General features: G+C 40.6%; 3 protein-coding genes across 3 annotated transcripts; 1 reads left to right on the top strand and 2 right to left on the bottom strand.

Moving 5' to 3' along the window:
- Window positions 1–4707: 4707 nt before the first annotated feature.
- Window positions 4708–5775, bottom strand: MELLADRAFT_86307 (uncharacterized protein; the record flags this gene model as incomplete). Its single annotated transcript, XM_007409770.1, has 1 exon — window positions 4708–5775. The coding sequence occupies one exon, from the start codon at window positions 5773–5775 to the stop codon at window positions 4708–4710; it is 1068 nt and encodes a 355-aa protein (XP_007409832.1).
- Window positions 5776–18279: 12504 nt separating this feature from the next.
- On the top strand, window positions 18280–22059 carry MELLADRAFT_106403 (uncharacterized protein; the record flags this gene model as incomplete). The annotated part of the gene is made up of 7 exons (XM_007409805.1): window positions 18280–18905; window positions 19130–19260; window positions 19894–20008; window positions 20168–20310; window positions 20688–20782; window positions 20933–20991; window positions 21333–22059. The coding sequence occupies 7 exons, from the start codon at window positions 18280–18282 to the stop codon at window positions 22057–22059; spliced, it is 1896 nt and encodes a 631-aa protein (XP_007409867.1).
- Window positions 22060–22362: 303 nt separating this feature from the next.
- Window positions 22363–22842, bottom strand: MELLADRAFT_86306 (uncharacterized protein; the record flags this gene model as incomplete). The annotated part of the gene is made up of 2 exons (XM_007409769.1): window positions 22363–22767; window positions 22828–22842. 2 exons carry the CDS (start codon window positions 22840–22842, stop codon window positions 22363–22365), a joined length of 420 nt encoding a protein of 139 aa, XP_007409831.1.
- Between the last annotated feature and the right edge of the window lie 861 nt (window positions 22843–23703).

The raw sequence follows: 23703 nt of genomic DNA, 5'->3' as shown, positions 1-23703 counted from the left end.
ATTGTATGTCAATGTACAAAAAAGATTATATCTTTTTTAGCAGACCAGCATGCTGTGTGGTCCTATTATGAACTATTTGGAGGACAATTCCAGCTTACCAATGCACCCAAAATCGAGCGTTTTGGACCGGAATTGAAAAAGTTATGAGTATTTTCAGAAATCAAAAGTTTCTCTAAACACTAATGAGCCAAATCTCAGTGCTTGTTACAGGTTGTAATTGGATGATTGTGAAGGTTTATTGTTAGTACACTTATCAATACGGACTGTAAAAATATGGAAAAATATGGAGAGTGAAGCTCTCACCGCAGGGAACAAGATGCATATTTTTATTTATTTTTTGCCCTTCTCCTGGCCTCTCAATATTTTTGTGTATCAATAATTTAATTTTCTGCCCAGAAAATATTATCTTTCTTGTAGTGTCATGTGAGCTTCATCCACAACCTTCAAGATCAATCTTTTTTGAAAGGTATCATTAAAATACACATAATCAAAACGTTCACTGTTTAAAAAAATTTCAGGGCTCTTTTGGAGAAATCAGACCTAACAATGTCAAGACAATGACAAGATGAAACACTTACCAGGTATACAAAATGGTATACACCTTTCAGGATATCCTTAACTGCAGATCTTTTAAATGTACTTTTTGTAAGGTTAATTGCAGTCAATCCAACTTTGAGTTTCTCTTCCACCTAATGACCAATTAGAACATTTGATGAATATAGATGACGCAAAAGGAAAACACAATGAAAGAATTTGATCGCACTTGATTGTCACCCAGGCCATCCAGTGAATTGAGTATCAAGACCATTGGCATCGACTCCAGTGTAAAACACCTCAGGTACAACTCGGCTATCCTTGTTTTTCCATAACCTGTCCCAGCAAGTAAAAACGTGTTTTTACCGTCAATGAGATTGATTACTGCTTTCACTTGCAAGTCCTTTGGCGGAACTCCATAGGCCTGGATAAAAATTTGACTGATTATTTGATATTTTTCTTCAGCAGTTGTGTTGCGCAAACTAGGTAGCAAGAGAGGTACAGAAGGCGTAGCCTCAGGCTCAATGAGTAAGGGAAGAGTTGGATTTTGTGCACTAAAGCTACGAGTTATCCTCCTTGTTGACATAGGAGTAGCGTTTAATTCTTAATGAAAAAAGTGGGAGGATATAATGTAATCTTTGTTTAAAAAATTGTAATGAAAGAAGGACAAGGGTTCAATCACAATTCAAAAAGCACAGGATATATATTTTCTTCATGAACAAAAAAACTGTCGGTCTACTTGAACTGAAACAATTAACAATTTTGTGTGAAAGATCTGGAGGGTGGATTCTGTCACAGTGTAGAGATGACAATCTTGAACCTCAAAAGGAGGAGTGTGTCAAGCACACACACACACACAACCGATGTCGGTCGTGCCCACTGCAGCCTGTCCAAATCAGATCTTTCCGTCAGCAAACGGGACCGAAGGCCAATTTGGAAGTTTTGTTTGTGACAGCAGTTAAGGACTCTCTGACGCCTCCGCAGCGGGTTACACAGGTAGTGATTGTTTGAAAACTTCAGGCCCTCATATCTCGGGCATGTTGGGGACTAAGTAAAAGTGAATAGGACATGTGTGTGTAGTGTAAATAAATGTTCAAGGCCTTCTTTGGGTCAAAAGTGTGTTTGTCAGGCGAATAATGAGATATGCAGGTTTGAAAAAGTGCCCAGCCAAATCTTTCTTCCTCACACGCCAAATTTGATGGATAACCCATAAGTCCCTCTCTCGACTACTCGCTCGTCCAAGAGGGACTTAGTTAAGTTAGCGGTTTTCACCCGAACCAAATTTGAAAGCTGAAATTGACTACATAATTAGCTCACCTATGACACACACTGACAAAGGCGGCAAAATCTCACAGTTTTCCACTTACGCACTGCAACAGAACTTATCCCAAGGGAACTCGCGGTCAAAAGTGACAAATCCAGATCTCGCACAAAAACCAAACCTCACATTTTTGTTGACAACTATGTCCTCAAGAGTTCTGGTGTTTTAAGCCCAGGCCCCTAAGCTAGGTTCCCTTTGAGTCAAGAAACTCATAAGAACCCCGGTCAACTTGCCTTTCATCCTCCGCATCACCCATCTCAACAATCAGATCTTACTCATCTTTAAAAACAAGTTTTCTTATTACGCTTCACAGCAATACATACTATGCTATTCATACAGTTACTCATGATTGCTGGTGCCCTAACTGGTCAGTTGACTCATGAGTCCTGATATGTAGTTTACTTCTTCCTTCATACTTACCTATCTCTCACCTCGCCAGCCCAAAAGGACACAACGTGAGTGAACTCTTGGCATATATAACTGTTTCTATATTCTCAATTGTGTCCTATTGTGCTATACAATTGACAGTACTACCGGCAACACCATCCTGCAATCAAGAGCAAAGGCGGTCCTAGGACTTGGAAAGAGAAGGTAAGTCGAGGTTGTACAGTTGTTACCACTGAAGCTGGACCACAGCCTCTCTGCAAAAACGAAATTTGAACTGGCCCGGACTTGTACAGGTTCAAAACCTATCAAGTCGGGTTAATACACACATTTATGGGGTCTGAGAAGTGTCTTTATATGGGAAATATCCCAGTTGGCTTGCTCTGATGAGCCTAAAAATTTTCTTTTTTCACAAACCCATAATTTGGAATTAAGCATATTATATGCTTATACAGGGTGCTTAAGTGACATAGCTAAGTACTTAAGCCCTGTACTCAGCACATAAGCTATGTAGGCAGGTCATACATAGGGCATATAAGTAGCTACAAATTCTCGTCAACCCCAGCGTTACGTGCAATACATCGGTGGGATAGATAAACCTTGTCTTTCACCATCTGTTCTGCTTGCAAACCTGTCAAACCTTGGCTTTTTGAGGCAAGTTTATCAGCACCGTGATCCAGACGGGTTAGAAGGAGGAAAAGTGGACCCACTGATATGCTAAATGATACCCCCAACCCTTGCGAAAAAACTTCCGAATTGTTGTCAAAGGGCAGCTTTTACGTATGGTGTGCCAGAGAGACATGCTCTCTTTGAAGGATGGATATTTGAGACTTCTTTTACGGTAATCTGACCCACACAAGTCTGTCAGTTGAAAATTACACAAATGAGAAAAAAGAGAGAAATATGAACTCACGATGTTTTATGAAGGACCAGAAAAGTTCTATTGGATTCAATTCACAGTGGAATTTTGGGAGGAAAAGACAGATATGACCTGCCTCCTCAATCACCATCTGGAGAAGAGGCTTCTCGTTTGCAAAGTCGGACTGAGCCGCCAAGATCTTCACTGCACAGCAAAATGGATCCTCCGAGGTGGCCGGCTGAGTGTGATTGCTGGTTTGAGTGTCAAGCCTTAAGCGCTCTTTACGTTGAATGGCGTCGCGTTGAACTCCAGAGAGCTTACAGGTTGCACACTTCATTGTTAGACCTTTATGACCTAGTGCCTTGAGTCGATCATCGTAAAAGTCCCAAAGGCCACGCTCTTGAAGTATCAACTTGATACCCTTCGGTTTTCCAGCGAGTTTCTTATCCGGATGATCGTGAGCAAAGTTCATGGGTTGTGGCAATCCACGCAGTTCAACTGGAATCTGAGGATCATCAGTCGGTATGATTGTATCTCTAAGAATCTTATTGCCGCCAGGTTTCAAATTCATGCTTGTTACTCGTAAAGCATTAGGCCCATACGCTTCATGTGCAGATGAACAGTCAAAGATAAAGACACCTTTAGTGTTTGGATGAAGGTATTCGAAGATTGGAATCGCACGCATTTTAACTTGATCGATGAGTTGTTGCATATCCCACCATTTGTCATGTTTTGAACCAGGATATATGACCACAGTCGCTTCAGAGAATTCGGGAGGAGGTCCAGAAGCGACTGGCATTGAAGGAATTCGCAAAGAGATGTCGAGACGTCCAATTGTTGGTAAAACGAAGTCGGAGGTATGAATTAAGCGACCATCATCTTTTTTACGGAGCTCGTGAACACCGTCTTTTATCCAAGCAAATTTTGGCCGCTCATTTGCGTGTATGGTGGACTCGTCATGATAGATGGGTACTAAAGGAAGGGTACCATCTGGAAGTGTAAGAGGATCCATATTCTCAAGATGATCGCCAGAGAATGTATAAAATGACTTCTTGAGTTCATCGAGGGAAGCAAGATACTTCTTCCTGGCTTCGATAACGTCTGGGCGCTCGTGTCCATCATAATACAGACCCTTGCTATACTCTCGAGGGCGAAAACCAAGTCGATAGATCCATCAATAGGACGTTTGGAGTGAAACCGACTTGTTGTAACCAAACTTGGGTAAAACTACCTCGTTTACATGATCCTGAAAGACCAGAGGCGAAAGCTGAACAGGGTTTTCATCAGATTTTTGGAATCGGAAAATTCTAAAGAGAAACTAACATACCTCGCCCGGTTTCATAGCCACAGTCCAGGTATAAAGTGCATCAAAAACCTCTTGGTTGTCTAAGATTGATACATGCCTTGAATTCGAGCCAGTTTTTGACATGATCAACTCGCCAGTATTTAAGAGGTTAGTTGCTTGTCGCCGTATCCTCTTTGCATGGCTTACACCAGTCGTAAAATCGGTGTGTTTTACTTCCAATCGTCGAGCCGAGGTTTGAGCAGTGAACATTGAAGCTGTCACTGCAGGCAACTTTGTGACTCCGTCCAATGTCAGCTCCAGCCATCAAGAGTTGTACTCGTGTAGATCGGCAATGAGGAGGTCTGGGCACCTGAATCCGGGCTGAGTCTTTGCCTGGTCTTGGTACTTCATTGACACATCAATGAGAGATTGTTTGAGCTTGTTAAATCTATCATTTGCAGTTTGCTTCGTTTTCTTAGCTAAAGATTGGCCGGTTTGAACTGGTTTTGAATTTCGATAATTGTCAACACATTGGTCAATCCAGCTGTTGAGATAATCATTGTTTTGGTTGTTTAATTGATTGTTTTCAGTCAGTAATGCTACATTGGATTCAGTGTCAATATCTAAGTTGATTTCAGCCTCCTGATCAGATTCAGCGGAGACAGAATGGTCAGAATTGGAATTGGAGGAGTGATTGATGGGTTCAAATTCGAAGCGGGTGCTGAGACGAGAAGAGTTGGGAGGGTTGAGTAAAGCAGAGTGTGGAGGCGAGTCCAGACCAGTCATAAAGGATGAGACACGAGAAGCTAGATTTGCTTGGGTAAGCCAATTTGACATTGTTTTGTTGTTCTTCCCTAAGGCTTTTACGTTATTGATCTTGTAATTATGCTTTGACGTAGTTGGAGTCTTGGTATGGATTGCTCTTCCGGTGATTGGATCAACTGTGGGGCGTCTGTAGTGTTTGAGGATACCGCCAGATCGTCGCTTACGTTTGCCAACAGTTGGTTGGGACGGACAAGGTTGAGTGAAGACAGGAAACATGACACCAGTAAAGAGTTCCTGGTCACATTCATCATCATCAGATGAATCAGCTACGCCCGCTCGGATAAAATGAACCATGTCGGAAGGATCCAATTGGTCGTCCTTGGTGTCATGAGTGTGTTGAATCTTAACCCAGTGTATCTCTTCAAGATCAGGTGCAGGGGAAGGGTTGAGATTGTCTTCAGAATCAGACTCGACGGTGATAAAAGGGGTGGGGTGGGTGGGGATGTGAGTATCATCCAAATCAGAAACCAAGTCCACGTCGCTCAATTGAGTTTTCTCCACAGAAAGGGCTTCTGCACGTTCACGTTTACGTCGTCGGGCTTGGGCACGAGAAGCTTTGCTGGCCATTTCAGTTGTTGAGATTGGGTTAATTTGAATTCAGGAACTGAAGGCTCTTTAGACATATGTACACCCAAATATGGTGAAAAGCGAGATTCTCAAAGTCAAAAATTTGGAATCGGGGCCGGCCCTGGGGCCGGCCGGATCATAACTGTGGTCCAGCTTCAGTGGTAACAACTGTATGACCATCCATGATGTTAACATTGCCTCGCAATTCTTTGACTGATGTGAACGTTGTTTCCCATCTACGTATAGTGACGGCGCGGACGACGACTGCTCCGACTGTGATCAAACTCAATGTAACAATGCCGATTTCAAGGCCTATTGTGCTAGTAAAAGTTGTGGTTGCTAATTGACGTGGATGAACTGGGACCACAGCGTATTATACCAATGCCCAGAGATCTTGTGAGGGTACCTTTTGTTCACATGCTGTTGGCACCAGAAGCTCCTTCCAATTTCCATGTCGCGCTTCTGTTTCTTTTTGGTTTCTTGGATCTAGTTCTCGTACTTTTACAGTCTGGTCTTCCTCAGAGCTCGATATGATCCCGTCCAATTGCTCTTGTTGTTTTGATCTCTTTGGTTCCTGTTTGCTTGACTCTGGCCGCTGTTCCTATGATCTCGTGTACCGGTGGCCATCTTCTGAAACTTCAAGAATCTCATGAAACATCAAGAACTTTTGTTCGATTTTTTTGTCCATATTTTGATTACCCAAAAGATCAAAATTCTGTGACGGATTTGTGGTGGAATTTTGATGCTGAGAGAAAAAATCAAAGTTGTGTGACCGAATAGTGACGGCATTTTAGGCTCTATTGTTCTAAAAGATTGATTTTTAGAAGCCATGTATTGAAGTATCTCAAAAGTCCTCTTGGCGCCTCATCAAGCTAAAAACTGTACGATCACGTGGATTTCAAAGTTCCTTGAACCGATCTTTGTCTTTGATGTTGCGCACCATGAAGAATCACCTCCAGGCGGCGAAAGATGTCTTCCCCGTACGGGAATCGGAGTCCTTTTCAATAGTTCATCACAATCATGGGTGTCTAGCCTGCTGAGAGAGTAGAGCAGAAGAGTCCACAATCAAGAAATCTGGATGGTCAGGCTCAAAACAAACCGAACTCGATTCATCTCATCCTTGTAGCAGGGCTACTAATACACAAGCCTCCTTTTACCCTAGACAAGATCAAAACTGATAAGACGAAAGCAGAGGAAGAAGCGCGAACTAGTTTAACTAGTGTCAGTGAAGTTCTACCGAAACAAGATGATGTGACAATAGAGAGACAAAAGTTAGGAGAAGAACAAACACATTTTATATGAAACAAGTTTTAGCAAGGCGTTACAAACTATGACGAAAGAAGAAATGAAACCGTCCAGATCTTCCTAGATCTTCCATCAGTCTAAACCGAAAATGGATGAGGCTAGGTTAGATGCCACGCCACTTAGGATACGTGGCTGGCTCAGCCTTAACACCCCCCCTCAACCTTTAGAGGTTTATACAAGATTAAGTCATACAAATATTATGTTTATGAACGTGAAAGATGATGTTACCCAAGGATTTAGTAAGTATATCCGCCTTTTGATTTGGGCCATCTATCCACTCGATTTTTAAATTTCCATCGAAGATTTGTTCATTGACATAATGGAATTCTCTCGCGACATGATGAGACCTTTTTGTTAAGTGAAGATCCTGAGCAACTTTGATTGCCGCCGTGTTATTGCATCGGAGAGTAGTGATAAAAACCTTTTTGAAAATATCTTCAAGTAAATTTTGTATCCAGATAGATTCCCGTGAAGCTACTCCGAGCGCCATGTATTCGGCGTGACAAGTTGAAGTTGCAACACAATTTTGCCTCCTCGAGGCCCACGATATAACATTACCAAAAAGAAATACAACAAAACCATGCGTAGACCTGGAGAATTCCCCCCCCCAGTTCGCATCACAATACGTTACAAGATCCATATCATTCCTATTCTTCCTAAAATAAATTCCATCCTCCTTCGTACCACTAATATACCTGAGAAGGTGTTTCAACGCTAACCAGTGACTTTCATTTGGTTTTGATGTGAAACGAGCTAAGTGATTAACAGAGAAAGAAATGTCCGGTCGAGTCCCAATGGCAAGATAGGAGAGGGAACCCAGAATGGAGAGATAAGAAGATGAGTTCAATCCAACCGAATCTTTGTCAGAAGATTCCAAATGTAAGTTGGCGATCATTGGAGTCGCAGTTCGAGAAGTCGTGAAACCAGTAGATTCTAAGACGTTAAAAGTTAATGATGGTTGAGATAAGAAAATTCCATTCGGAGTTTGAGTGATTTTGATGCCAACAATTTGCTCCAAATTTTTGTTCCAAGTAATTTGAAAAGTTTTCAATAATGATTGATGAATATAGTTGATAATGTCTACGGAGGAACCACAAATTAATCCATCATCAACATGTATCCACAATATAGCTATACTATCCTTATAATGAAGGACGTATAAGCTTTGATCGTTCACACAATAACGACATCCCATACCAGACAAGACCGATGAAAAGTGTTTCCACCAACAACGAGCCGCCTGTTTGGTGCCATATAATGCTTTCCTAAGTAATAAAACAGCGTTAGGTGAAAGTGTTATGATGCCTTCAGCTGGTCTAACGTAAATAGTTTCATCGATAGGACTGTGAGGATAAGCTGCTACAATATCAAAACCCCTCATGTGCCAACCTTTGTTGACCTGGATAGAGAAGATAATCATTAAAGAAGTGAATTTGGCCGTTGGTGCAAATGTTTCAGAGAAATCGATACCTTCTTGCTGTGTGAAACCTCGCACAACAAATCTGGCTTTTCGTTTAGTGATGTTGCCGTTTGAGTCCAGTTTTTCGGCGAATACCCACTTGCTCGAAACAGCCTTCTCTCCTTCAGGTAAAATAACCTCCTCCCATACTCCTAAACGTACTAACATTTCAATTTCTTTCTTACAGGCTTCCTTCCAATCATTTCCATATTCTCCTTGAATAGCTTCTTGATAGCTTTTAGGTAAGTTTTGTGCGATACCCGCTGCTTTAGCTTGCAGCAAAGTAATGTTTTCGTCTTGTTCTTGTACTGTTCGAGTGAAAGTTTCGTCATCCAAAGTGTAAGAGACCGAAAGAGATTCAAAAAGTTGTCGAAGTTCAGCATGTTTGTTGATACTGTCGACCGAAGTGAGAATGTGATTTAATGATGTGATATCCTCTGATTCTGTTTTAGAAATACTGGATATTGGTGGTGGTAAACATTTCTCTTGAAGCCATCTAGCATGTGCGGAGTCAATGAACTCGTTAGTTGAAGGACACCAAAATCGCCATCCTTTGCTAGCTTCGAGATACCCAACAAACCTACACTTCACAGCTCTGTCGTCGAGTTTCTTTCTTTTCTCCGAAGGAACGTGGACAAAAGCCCAGCTCCCGAAGATCCGAAGGTGGTCGACTTGTGGAGGAAAACCGAAGAATAATTCAGTCGGAGTCTTCGATCCTGTGTTGGTGTTAGGTGTCTTGTTGTGAAGGTCGGTAGCTGCAATGATAGCAAATCCCCAAAATTGACGAGGTAAACCAGAGTCTTTTAACAGAACTCTCATTCCACCCTGAACAGTCCGGTTGGCCCTTTCGATAGCTCCGTTCTGCTCATGAAAATAGGGAAGTGATGTTTGAACTTTAATACCATGCTCAGCAAAAAATGATTTAAGGGAATTATTGATAAATTCTCCCCCACCGTCCGTTCTCCAATGAATAACTTTCTTACCCGTACGTCTTTCAGCTTCTGCGATGTAATTCTTGATATGATTACCAGCTTCATGTTTGAACTTGAGAAGATAGGTCCGCATGAAAGTAGGGAATACATCACGGATTTCCAAAGAATACTCTGATCCAGAAATAGTTTTGACGGGAAAGGGGCCACAGAGATCAGCTACAATCAGCTGAAGAGGACCATCATAGGACATAAGAGAAGGTCCTATTGTTGAGAGTTTAGTCGATTTAGATATAGCACAGTCTTCACATGGTACCGCTTTGGTTAACTTCTCAGGCAAACCTACGCACGATCCATCTCGAATTAATTTTAATAAAGTTTTGTCATTTGGATGACCAAAACGCCGATGCCAGAGTGAGAAATCTCCAAGCACAGCTGAAGTTTCAACGGTTGCAGGTAAAGATTTAAGAATCCACTTCCTGCCAGATTTTTGAGCCGTTACAACTTTTGAATTTCCTTTCCACAGTTCAATGCCAGAATTTGAATTCTTGAAAGTGATACCATCTTCTTCGAGTTGAATACCCGATAAAAGACTATGGCGGAGGCTCTCACAATAATACACATTTTTGATATCCAAAAATTCGTTAGAATTTGTTATATTGCATACACGAACACAACCAATAGCAGTAATATAAGAGGAAGCCGAATTGTTGGCCATTCTAACTGGAAGAGGTTTAATATAACGGATGGATGAGAAATGAGAAAGATGATTGAATACATGATGAGTAGCGCCGGTATCGAAAATGATAGTGGAAGGGGCGACGTCAGTATCTAATTGTGAAACCATGATATGACGAGTGTTGACACACCCTGAGAAATCGACATTGGCGAATTGCGGTTCGATAACTCTAGCGTCGGAAGTCAAAGCTGTAGGGGTGATACGCTCTTTGCTTTTCGATTTAAGAGCATGACAGTCAGCTTTGATGTGACCGGTCTTTTTGCAGTAAAAACAGTAGGCTTTAGTCGGTTTTGAAACTACTGTACTCAATCCATCCGCAACAGTGATATTGCCATTCTTCTTATGTGCCACATCTGCAGCACCCATGGCTCGAATCATTGATGATGAGTTGATAACTGTCTTGGGATCGTTGATAATCATTGCTTCAAAAGTATTGGTGATGTTGGGGAAATCTTTAGGGACACTATTTAATAAAAGTCCTGCAAAGATATCATCCGGGACGAACATTCCAGAACGTTCTAATTTACGACGCAAGCTTGATGCCGAGTGAACATGAGCATCAAGAGTTGTGGAAGAAGGGTCGTATTTGATAGAAGTGAATTCGTGTAATAAGGACATTCGGCCGGCAAAGGTTTCCCCAGAGAATCGACTTTTGAGATACGCATATCGAGCAGATGGGATATGGGAATGTTCCTTTAGACGCATTCCTATATGTCTGTCGACGGTCCAGTGAAAAAGGCCATTGATTCCTCTTGCGATGTCTTGACGCCATCCAGATACGCTGGGAATTGCGGCAGGATGAAGATAGTCGATGCATCCGGTCAAGGCTTCCAGATATTCCTGAATATCCGCATCCCAGACGTCAAAGTTGGATCCGTCTGAGGCAAGTTGTGCAAGACTAGCGAGTTTAACTTGACAATTCTTGGTGCGTACAATCCAGGAATCGGTAATTTCACTTCCGGCGATAGTAAAAACGTTGTGAATAGTCTGATGAACCGTTTGAGGAGCGTTGTTAATTGTTTGTTGATTTTGTTGCAAATTTTGTTGCAAATTTTGTGATTGATTAATTGGTGGTTGTGCTCCTGAAACTTGATTACCCACGGTATGATTTTCCATTTGAGTATCAGAGTTCATATTCACTGTATCGTCGGTGAGATGTTCAATGGTGGTTGCGTAAGGATTTGAAATGATTTGATTGTCAACGTTTTGGTTATTTTTTATGGTGGTAGGATCGGAATTTCCGCTTTCGAAAGATAAATCTGTGTCGTCTGGTGCGGAAAAGCTCATAACCTGATAAGACGAAAGCAGAGGAAGAAGCGCGAACTAGTTTAACTAGTGTCAGTGAAGTTCTACCGAAACAAGATGATGTGACAATAGAGAGACACAAGTTAGGAGAAGAACAAACACATTTTATATGAAACAAGTTTTAGCAAGGCGTTACAAACTATGACGAAAGAAGAAATGAAACCGTCCAGATCTTCCTAGATCTTCCATCAGTCTAAACCGAAAATGGATGAGGCTAGGTTAGATGCCACGCCACTTAGGATACGTGGCTGGCTCAGCCTTAACAAAAACTACCTCGGACAAAACACTTCAAAGATTACTTCATCAAGACTAGTTTCATGTTCTGTATTCAGTACAAGCCACGGATTGAACCTGCCATTGTGGGTGTTGTAAGGTTAACAGTTTCATTTATAATTATTCTAATCTTGTCTAGTTTCTAAGGGCTCGCCCTCTTTCTTTAATCAAAGCCTTCTTTTCATTCTTTAGCTATATAAATACTTCTTATTTCTTTGGAAGATCTTGTTCCTCAGACTACTTTATCTTTTATCTACAATTCCTTTATCTTAATCATATATTAAATCTTTACTATTACTATTAATCCAATAGATCACTAACTATTAGGGGGTGTCAAGTCGAGATATTTTACGTTAAAAACCGTAAAAAAGTTATCCTTCTATCGTAAGTTTAACGTAAATTTTACGAAAACGGGTCACCTCTAAGTGCAACCCGTTTTCGTAAAACGTAGATTTACGGCTACAAACCGCGTACGATTCACAATCAGCGACCTAATTTTTTGTAGGGGGAATGGTTTTTTACGACAAAAACATAAAAAGATTCCCGTGTTGTAGTTTTTTTGTTGTATTACTTTTGCTAAAAAGCTTGGCCCGGTTGAGAAAAAATAAAACAGAATTAGACCCAGATTTCACCGCAGCAGTCACAACGCAGCAGAGAGGAAAAGGTTTTAGGGTGTGCTTGAGCTCCCGTCCTTTCCATTGGCATGATTGCCCTGCCACCGCCAATATTTTTTCATATTCTACAAATCACTGTTGATGACTTTGTTTTCCTCACTCAACTCAACTAACGTGTCTATCCATTGTGGCCAATCAATCTCTGATCTCTGTAAGGAAAAAGGTATGTACACTTTATTGCTTCAATTCCTCCCATTTCTCTCTTCAGTGCATTTCACTCAACTTACTGATAATCTCTAATATCATCTCTAGGCACCCTTCTCCAATACCTACCCATACTGTCCCGAGTTGAACCCTATCAAGTTTGGAGTCAATGCGTTGAAGTTTGATGTCCGAAGATTACATGTTTCATCATCTACATAGGTCAAATCCAGTTGAACGGATCCGGAAGGTAGCCCATAAGACCTTTACAGCTGAACTAACGAGCTAGATTGTTTATAATAGATGAATTGTAGTCAGAGGAGATTCTCTTTTTATAGGAATTAGAGTCGAGGGTTTCTAGATAAGATTGGTGTGAAAATTAAAATTGTTTCAATCTTCTGCATAGGATTGCAAGTGAATCGATCGATTTTGATCTTGTTCAAAAAAATCGGTCTCTAGATTATATAAGAGAGCTGAGATTGTTCACAATCTCTTCCATAGGAACAAAGGAAGGTTGACTGGTTTGACCGAGCAAAACCAGTTGATTCTTGGATTTTGAATGTCCTCAAGAAAACTGAGATCATTTTTCATCGCGTTCATAGGACCATAGACAAGATGACAGAGTTTGAATGACTTCAAACCCGATAGTATCTTTCTGAGTTTCTTCTCAACTCATGATCATAGGCTGACTGCTTTTGACATTGATTAACCAATCGATGATCTCGATTACCTTGAAAACTCACTCACATCCTGAATATCGTTCATAAGATATTGAGCTCAGACTTTTGTAATGCAGCAGAGCTCGGCACTGGACACTTTGAAGATATGGTAAGATACATCCTATCCAACTTGCCCTTTTTCTCAAAATAGCACAGTAGTTGTGAGCTCCATAAAAGCTTCAACATTTTTTTCATTTGTTGAAAAACGCTTGTTATTGACATATGGATTTCAAAATCTTGAGGAACAGTGTACATAGAAAGTTTCACACAACGGATGGCTGCTTTCCTTATTGAGCAGCGTTCTGTTTCTTAGTCATCAAGAGCCTAAATATATGAGCATTGTTATAAAGTGTAGCAATCATGACCTTGGAAAGTTGTTGCTGAATCAAATCCTTACGAAGTAACTCATTTTGATTGATTGATCTATAGTCGGTAATATCAGTATCTTCAAAACGATCTGCAACTTTTTTTTCTCCTGGTAAAGTGCAGAAGTGGAGGAATCCATCGCTTGGTTCATCTGGATCATCTGCAGTGGATGGTGAAGGTGACAGGTGCGCTGGATTTCTTTGAGGTAGTGGACAAGGTGATGGTGAACTCGAGGGGCTGGGTGATGATGGATCAGCAGAAGGTCGCACCACAGCTGACAGCACCCTAAAACTTTTTTCTCTCTGCTGCGTTGTGACTGCTGCGGTGAAATCTGGGTCTAATTCTGTTTTATTTTTTCTCAATTGGGCCAAGGTTTTTAGCAAAAGTAATAAAAACTTGAACTTGACACCCCTTATTGTCTCCTTCTAAGTACTTTAAAGCTCGTTTCAAGCTAAATTACTATCTTTTCTCTATACCAAAATTCATACAATTATCTGTCCTAACGGACCCCTTTTTCTCTCAACTCGATCTAATCTTCTTGACCCTTTAAACACCTAAGATTAAACCTCGTAAGCCTCTTAATTAAGACTTAACAGGACCCTAATACGGCCCCTGTTACATCCTTAACTGAATTTGAATACTTACAATCTGATTTTATAAATCTAATCATCAATCCTCAGAGTCACACCATTCATCCAATCCATCTTCATCTTCCATTAAATTCTCAAAACCAATCTCAAGAACATTCGATTGCTATCCTCAAGTTTTATCAATCAATCTCCAATCTAAATCTTGGAAACTCATGTGTTATTTATATTTCAGGTCATCAATTAAATAAACACGATTTAATCAAGTTTTCTTATCTCTTGGGTAAATTAGGATGTCATCTTTTACATGTTTATGATCAAACTGAACATATTCAATTTATTAAACCAATTCATAATCATAATCAAACCATCCAATCAAGTGGTTCATCTTCAGCATTGACTGATGAACTTGAACAATGCATAAACATTCATAAATCTAATCCAAACTCAATAACAGAGATCTTGGATAAATCACTTTTCATATTCTTACCCGAAACCCAATCCTCCGATCAATTCAATCCTTACTTTCAATACACTGGTTCAGAATCCCCCACAGATCTATACATTCTCTTCAACTCTTTTACTTCATCCCAACTAAAACACACAATCCAAAGATTACTACCCCAAGAAATCAAACAAAAACTTGGATTAATCAAAATCAAAGTTTTAAAACCATGGTCATTTGATTGGTTTTTAAATAGTGTACCATCAAGTACTCAAACCATTAGAATCTTTTCAACTTCTTCAGATTTGTTATTCAATTTAATTTCCCAAGGAAAATCAGATCATAAAAGACTTGAAGGGATTGATGTTTTACCTTTTTTGAAGACGTCACAACTTGATTCGTTAAAATGGATTGAACGGATCCAAACCGATTCAAACATTCATGGTTCAAAGATTGAAGGGTTTCCAAGAAGCCTCGATCAAACTGAAAACTCATCATTTTTTGGGATCTTGATCCTTTAATAACACACAAATCACCTCATCTTTCATCCCGAATTGCTTCATGTCTTGACAATACTCAAACCAATCTAATCTTAAATGAATACGATAATTCTTGTAATTCGAACTCGATCAGACGTCCTTCGTTATATATTTCAAATCATCATCATGATGTGAGTATGAAATCTATCATTCAAACTTGGTCACCTACTTGATTAGTTATTGAGAATTTCAAACAGATCAACAAGACGTATGATATGTTTTCGAAAATCGAACCGTCCGCAAACATTCTACTTATATCAAGCAATTCAAGTTCAACCGATTTCAAAAAGACCCAACTTGATCTTCAAACACGGTATAAGTTATGGAAAACTTATGTGAATCATCAAGATATAGGAAATGGAAAAGTGTGTGAATTGAAATGGGTTGAAAGTTTAGGTTGTGAAAAAGATATGCCACACTATGTGAAATAAATGAATTTTGTTAGATTATAATGAAAACAAAAGAAAAACTTTGGGACCAAAATAACCTTCATCCAAAAGTAAAAGAATCCCTGTCCATATACACACTTTGAGCTGTGCTGATATTTAGTGTGTCTTTTCCTGATATATAACTTTTCTTTGTCACGTATTCTATATCACTCAAATCACAGTTAATACTCATTTGATTGAGTAGTCACAAGTGCACTTTCATTATCTCTGGAAAAGACCCCAGAAAGCTCCAGGGGAACTATGCAACCTCAAAGGAATGGATTGAGGGTCAAAACAACACTGGTGTACTGACAAAAAAGGTATTCTTTGGTTTTTTTGGAGCCGAAATCATATTTTTTGACTTCAGACCTACTGATGTGAGACGGATGGTTCTGTCTTGGGGCGGAAAAAAAGGCTAAAAACACACTCTTTTGAGAATATTTACCAAGAAAAAAATAAATGGATTGTTCTCCTGAAAAATGTTTGATGATTTTTGCTCTTCAAACCTACCAACAAAAGGGATCTTTGATATATTAGTTAAATTACATCCTTATAATACATTCCCTTCTATTTTCCCAGGTATGATTGGATTCAAGGCTACCAAGACCTTGGTTTACTAATTGGTCCATAAGATTTATTTTGAACTTCCATACTTTATGCTGCACAAGTGCTTAAGCTTGATTTTGGAACCCCCCAATCTCTGTGTGAATTGAGTATATTTTCACAATGTGTTCTACACCTAGCATCACCCTTCTATCTTATTTGAATTGTATTTAACCTTTGCTAGCTGTTACACAATCCCTGGTGTGACACACAATAATGCAATAAGTTGAGCATGCTGCATATATCCCTATTGCTTATCCTATCTTATGTCATCTTTTTGTTCTTGATCCTGACCCAAGCCTGCAGCCCTTTGAACCATAAGGATCAACTTTCTACTTATTGAATTTAGAGGCAGGCAAGCCCCCCTGAGCTCTAGTCAAAAGGTGAGCTTGTTGAACCGGAGAAGCAAGGAACATATACTGACGCAAGAGGTTGGGGTGGAGAGAAAGGACTCCATCAAACATCTGTTGGGGTTGAATGTTGGGCTGGTGTGGTGATGACACAACTGGTGGTCCACGTGATCAGGAATCAGATCCATGATCTTGTAATGAAGAATAAGAGCTGACCCAATTGGTGGTCATAGATGAGGTATGAGATTGGGATTCCAATATTGGGCAGTTTTGCTGATATCACCTGTAATGTACCCATAGTTTTTGGAAAAGCTGTCACAGGGGTGATAACTTCTTTTCACAAAAAAAGTGAAATGGGATGAAAATGCACCACTAAGCCAAAATGGATAATTGGCCCTGACCCATAACATAGCACCAGTACAGTACGCCATGTTACATGTCAAAAAATGTAACCAGGCCAATGTTTCCTGTGCATGTGAAAATTTTGATTAGTTGAAAAGGGAGAAGGGTTTTAAGGAAAAGAAGTGTTTACTCACAAATACTTGAATGCTTTCCATCCCGTTGCCTCACATACAAAGGATGTTTCTGCTCACAAACTGCCACAAATTGATCACACACATCTTGTTTAGCAAACCATACTTTCAAAATTTGATCCTGTTCCAGCACTAAAGTTGATACAGAGCTGTAAGTTGGCCTATTATCTATTGGATCAAGGACATCATTACATACCATTCAAGGTGTTCGAGATATTGTCAGAGCCTATCTTTGGGCATTGTTTTTTAATCCTTTTTTGAATGACATTGTGCCCGGCTATCCTGATAGCAGCATCTTGAGCCCTTCATAGATTGAAGTCAAAGATAAGAATTCTATTGTACCATCCAAAAAATAAGTTGCAAAACTCACCACACTCTTCTTCAACCTTTTCTTCTGTCCTTCTTTCAAGAATTCAAAGATGACATCTAACTCTGTTCTCGGCCTGAACGTTTAGAAGTCCTCAAGTGCTTTTAGTGGATCAAATTTGGATTTTTGGTGGTCTAAATGTAGGTATTGTGTCTCTCCTGGTGCCACAGTTTTCGCATGGAAAAGGGCCACCTGGGCAAATTTGCCATTCCTTGCCCATGAAACGTCTTGCCACTTCAACACTCATTTTGCCTTATCATCTACCACAAGTTCACCCAGTTGGGCCGTGCCCCAGAACACTACGAGGGTGATTGCAAGTAGGGCACATTGTTCTTCCTCATCTGTTGATAGGGTATTTACGAGGATGACTAGGTCTGACAACAACACCGGTGGTCTTTGGATCATACAGAAGGGCCTCAATCCTCATTGCTGATCTCAGAAGTGTGTTAGCTGTGTCTTCCACTTGGTGGGGGTAAGATTCACTGTGGAACCTATGCCAGGATTTGACAAAGGAAGAAACTGCCTTCTTACCATGAATTACTAACTTGTCATGTGACTCGGTCTGTGACTGCGCAAGTAGTCCTCCAAATTTCAATTTCACATTATCCTGAACTTTCCAACGTTCAAATCCCACCTTCACCATGCAATACCGGTTGACATGGAGGTTGACGACGCACCAGACGCGGGCCAGAAGGTGCAAAATGTTACAAGAAACATTTCACCAACTCAAAATGTGTCCAACATGTTTATGCATCCTGTTGGTCCACAGGGACAGTCCAAATTGACTGTTACTACCACCCCCCGCACCTTTGACAAAACAAGTCTTGGCCAAGGCTTATCTCAATCTCCCTTGATTCAATCAGCCAATCTAGGTAACTTCGCCAAGAAAAGATCTAGACTGGACACCCCAGGAATCATTGTGATAGACCACACGTCTGAGTTAACGTGGAGTCCTCGGACAAACCACATGCAGGACCTACTCCCAGGAGGAGCCAAATCCCGATCTCTCAAGGTGATGGTGGGCAAACTCTTGGTAGTCATCAAAGCAGGCTTCCCTTTGGCAAACAATTCAAAGAAAACACAAAAAATATCAGTCAATGTTGAAACCACAGCCAATATCCTGGTCCCAACCGGAGCAGTCTATGATCAAGTGATGTATGACAATGCCTGGCGCAACTTCAAAACACTGGAAGCTCTTGTAGGCAACGGTCAAAAGAGCCGCCCCATCATTTTCAAGGGCAAAGCTACAGATGACACACTAGAGGCTCTTACCAAGCAAATGGCCTTCCTCACCTCAGCAGTCAGCCAACTGCTACCATCAAAACAACAAACAAAGGGACCAATGGCCCCCTCCTATGCACTGGCAGCGTCAAAACACACCCCAGCTAACACAGGAGATGGCAAAAATACCACCCAACCAAAAAACAAAAGCGCCCAGACAGGCACCGAAAGCCTGAGCTACTAATGTCATCATGCTAGTTCACAAACCAGGATCAGAGATCTCACATCCCGGTATATCTACCGCAAAGCTCTGTTGTGGTATCTTACATACCACGGTAAATTTTTATTTACGTTGTCTTTCTTTTCACAAGTCTATCAATGTCAAATGTGATCTCACGTCTCACAATTTCACAGAATGTTCAAGGACTTCAGCTCGATCAAGAAGTGATTGGAAATGTTGTTACAAACAGAGGTGTAATTGTGGACGGATTGGAGTATGAGTGTAATGAGTGTTGTTCTTTCAATTTTTGTTACGTTTCTTTTATATATATGCTGTCTCTTGTATCACCCAGTTTCTTTCCTCATTGGAAAGAAATTGTAAGTGAATTTTTATCTTTCAAACCATTCTCTACAATCAATAACATCAATAACTCATGATATTGAACACATCTCAGATATTTTTGCTTTTTACTCACTTCATCCCAATCCCATCTGTTTAACTGCCCCTGTTTCTTTACGCACAGGTTCGTTTTTCTCTCACTTCTTACTTCTCTCTCATGATTGCTTTTCTCACTAATCTGTGTTGTGTATTAGGTGTGTATCTCTTTTAGTAGCTCGTCGTAGCTATTCACAGTGCCCGTGGAGAAGGCCCCCGACGTCGGGGGCCCAGCAGTCTTGGCAAGTGTGTCGCATTTGTGTGATTTTTGTGTCACAAATGCCTACAAATGTACACAAAGGGAAAAGATTGCATGAGCATCATCTAGGCTGAACCTCATCAGTCTGAGTCAAGGCTCAGATAGACTACGAGACGAGCAGCACTGAACGCTCAGTGTTCCTCACTGAACACCCGGAAGCTCCCTATGAACCATTTTATTTTGGATTTATCGACTGCCCTACTTGATGCTTCATCGCTTAGCAAAAACTCCTCATCCTTCGAAAAGATCTTTACCACCTTGCTCCATCTCATCGATTTACCAAACCCCAACCCACAGACATTGGAAAAATTTACCCAAGTCATTGTTTTTCAAAACGTTAGTCAAAGGTTTTATCCGATGACGAAGAGCAACTTGGCAACAGTATGGGTATTACCATCCTTTTCAAAGCAAGCCTCTCGACCGAACGTTCTATCACTCCGTCAAAGAGATCATCATATGTTAAGGTTTTTAATTAGGCGACTTATTTTCAAACAGAATTGAATGGTCTCCAAAAATTCTCCTTTCATTGGAACATTTGAAGCCACTTTTTCGGGGAGATGTGGGTAAAGGGATCGTACCACCCGCATATTGTATTAATCCCCGATTGAAGATCATCGATAAGGAAGGAACGCGCATAGGTTAACTATTTGATTAATGCTGACAATGAAACATAGACTCAGCTGAAGAGTTTAGTAACAATGTAAAGGTTTCCACATAAGAAACAAAAGTGGTGCAAGTGAGATCAGTTGCATGTAAAGTCATTCACCCAAAGATGAACTTCGAGGGAAGAAGAAGGATTTACCATTGAATTAATAATTATCCTTGAGGTCCTTTGCTTGGTCAAACCCACGCTTCACTTATCTCGCTGTCCTTTGGCTTTCCTTCTAGCTCATCAAAACTTAACTTTGACCAAAGATAGACAAATTTTCAAGTAATCTTACTCATCACAATACGTCTCGCCAACGTAGGTTGATTATCCAAACTTGACGGCTTCGCATCTCATCGATGAAAACAGATTTTCCCCACTCTCATCACTATTCTAACTTTCCATATGATGCAGCCTTAGTCGACTCACCTGATCTTCCTCCCTGTGGTCAGCGGAGCTCAGAGGTGCGCAATGATCTGGTTTGCCCTACTATCACTTTACTCATACCAACTTGTTCCGAGATTATCTCAATCATGATCCAGCGCCGAAAAGAACAGAACAGGATTGCTCAAAGGCAGCTGCGTGAACAACGGCCACAACAAGATGCTGCCTAGGCCGCCGAATTAGACAGAAGACAGAATGAGATTGATAGATTGACGCGAATGGTGCAAGAGTAAGTTATCATGTCTTTGGGATGCGCTGCTTGAAACCTTAAGATGTTGTCCTCAAGAAGCTTGTACTCATCGAACACTATTATTTTTTTCTCCTCAGGTTGAGAAATGAAAACACGAGGTAGAAAAATCAAGGCATGGGCACTACTCGTCGCCGACAGTCTGTGCCCATCTCGTCGCTCTCCAGATGTTTCAGTGAAGGGACATACGGCTCAGCATCCGATATCTTCTCACAAGGGCCTTCGACATTGTATCCTCCCTCTTCTGTTTTTCACCATGAGCGTCATAGCATCGATTTCGGTACGTTGCATCGCGTCAATGGTACATCGCCCCATCCAAACAGTATCAAGCCAGACGTGGTCAACATCGGCGACTGGAGTAGCAAAGATGATACGATTCATAGGACAACTGATTTGAGCGATGGGGACAGGAACGTGACCTCACCTATGTTTGCTTATAATTCAGTCTTACCGAGCAATCCGAATCTAACGCGTGAACGAGAACGTTATATACCCGTGTTGCGACCTAGAAAACGCTCTCTCCAGGAGGTCAGTGACGGTGACGACGAGGAACGATCTAGATTTGAATTTCCTCATCTTAAGAAAACAAAGAACAGCTCCGGAGCACCATCCTTGTTTTCACTTCCACCAACAGACAATGTGTTCAAGATGTCTTCCACTATTACAAAACCAATCGCTACAATGTGTACATTAGACCTCAGTTCTAAGCAATCATCTTGGAGCATCCTGGATCCTACCATCCCGCTCACGTCTTTCTTACCAAAGACCATTCTGACGAACGCGAAAGATCATTCCTCAAGTTTTTTCGAGCCCTACTCTCCGCACTCACCGTCAATATCACCGGTTACTTCCCATCGATACCCCGTAGGTGATGTCACGTTCGAAAATGCGGCTCAAATTCGGGAAAGTAGCACGAGTGGAAGTAGTGACATCAGTATTGCCAACTCGACATACTCTACCTCTGATCTTCAATACGAGTATCCATCTTATTTTCTCATTTTATGCCATTGCAACCGTTACCTATGGGCATATCTCCCCAAGATGTCTTAGGACTGGACTCAAGGCATCCAACCCTTGGAGCTTTCTTTCAGCCACTCAAGAGAGCCCTCAAAACCCTCACTCATCTTATCAGGTGCCTGGATATTACTTCGGATTTGAATCTTGCTCTTCTACACAGCCTGAGGCTTCAACAATTTTGACTTTTTTTTGTTGGTTCCTCAATTTCAGGTCAAGACTTGAGCCCAGCAAACATTACCGATTTTAAACCAGACCTTTCGTTTTTTTAAGAGTTCCTGATCCATCTATTCGAGGATGGCTCAAGATTGTACACAGTAAGTACATCAATTTCACTTCCTAAAATCTTGATATCACATTTCTTCCAGTCAGATGAATTCCTACCAGATGATGTACCACCTTAACAATACTTGATCTGAAGTACGGAATTACTGGTGTGATGATCGCGTCTCCTACAGTCTGTGCCAAGAGAGCCAAAGAAGTACCAGCAGCCATGCAAACGTTCCATTCGTCCTCATCGGCATCCTCACTCTGTTTAGTGAGCAATTGAAGCAAGACAGGTAAGATCTCAGGTAAAGCCACTTTGGCAAAGTGTTGGGATTCGCGTTCAGGAGGTTCTGAATACTCCAAGGCTTCTTCTGCTTTGATTTGTAATTCGATTTCTTCGTCACGGACTGTTGACCAAAATTCAACAGCTTGAAGGACTACGCGATCGTCGGTGTGTTTCATGCCGAGTACAGTGAGCTATAAGTCAAAATGAAATTTGTTAACAAAGGGATTATCAGGTGATGATAAGAAGCGAACTTTGTTCACCTTCATTTTTGACTTTTCCTTTTAATCTAACCTCGCAATCAAAAATCTCAAATTGTATTCAATTCCGTTTGTTTTTGGTTTGATCTCCCAATTCTTTGCTAGTATTCTCAGTCTCAAGAATCACTCTGCGGTTTCATCTACTTGTATCTTTTGGATCACAAAATTTTAACTATGTAGTGGTACTTTTCAAAGAATAGTAATGAATTTTGGGTTTCATATTTCTAAACTTTAGAAAGGAACACCGTATTCTCATGCCGACTTGCCGTCTCAGATGAATGCGAAGTATAAAGAGAAAGAAAAAGATAGTGATGCATACAAAGCTATCACAAAAAAATTACATCCAATCACAGAAAGACAAACCAACAAGTCCAAACAGCAAAAAAACACACTTCGATCCAAAAAAAGACAAAGGAAATGATTTTGATTTGTTATTGTGTTTTTGGGGGGTGGTTTATCAAACTTCATGATGATTTTGAGCAACAGATGGTTAGGTATGTGGACGATTAAGATGATGCCCTTCTTTAGTTTCGTTAAAATCTTCTGATCCATCATCAGATTCTCTTCATCAGATCTGTGTTGTAATGGAACTCTAGGTAAATTGAATTCTGCTGATCCTCCTCCCACATGTCTAAGACCTCTACCTAATCCAAAATAAAAAATATAACAGACATCCAACAAAAAAATATTGTCAATAGATATGAAGAAAGGATGGATAATAAGGGATGTGGTAGAGACTTACAGCTGCTTGGAAATCAAGTGCATGACCTTGTTAGGATCAACCTGATATCAATTCCATTCAAAGTGTGAACATAAGTAAATCAAAAAATTAACAAACTGGAAACAAGTCAAGTTACTAACCGATTTATA

This window comes from Melampsora larici-populina (assembly GCF_000204055.1).
Source record: "Melampsora larici-populina 98AG31 unplaced genomic scaffold MELLAscaffold_17, whole genome shotgun sequence".
In the NCBI taxonomy this organism is placed as follows: domain Eukaryota; kingdom Fungi; phylum Basidiomycota; class Pucciniomycetes; order Pucciniales; family Melampsoraceae; genus Melampsora; species Melampsora laricis-populina.
Note: the sequence above shows the minus strand (reverse complement) of the source record. Positions and strands in the feature narration are given on the sequence as shown.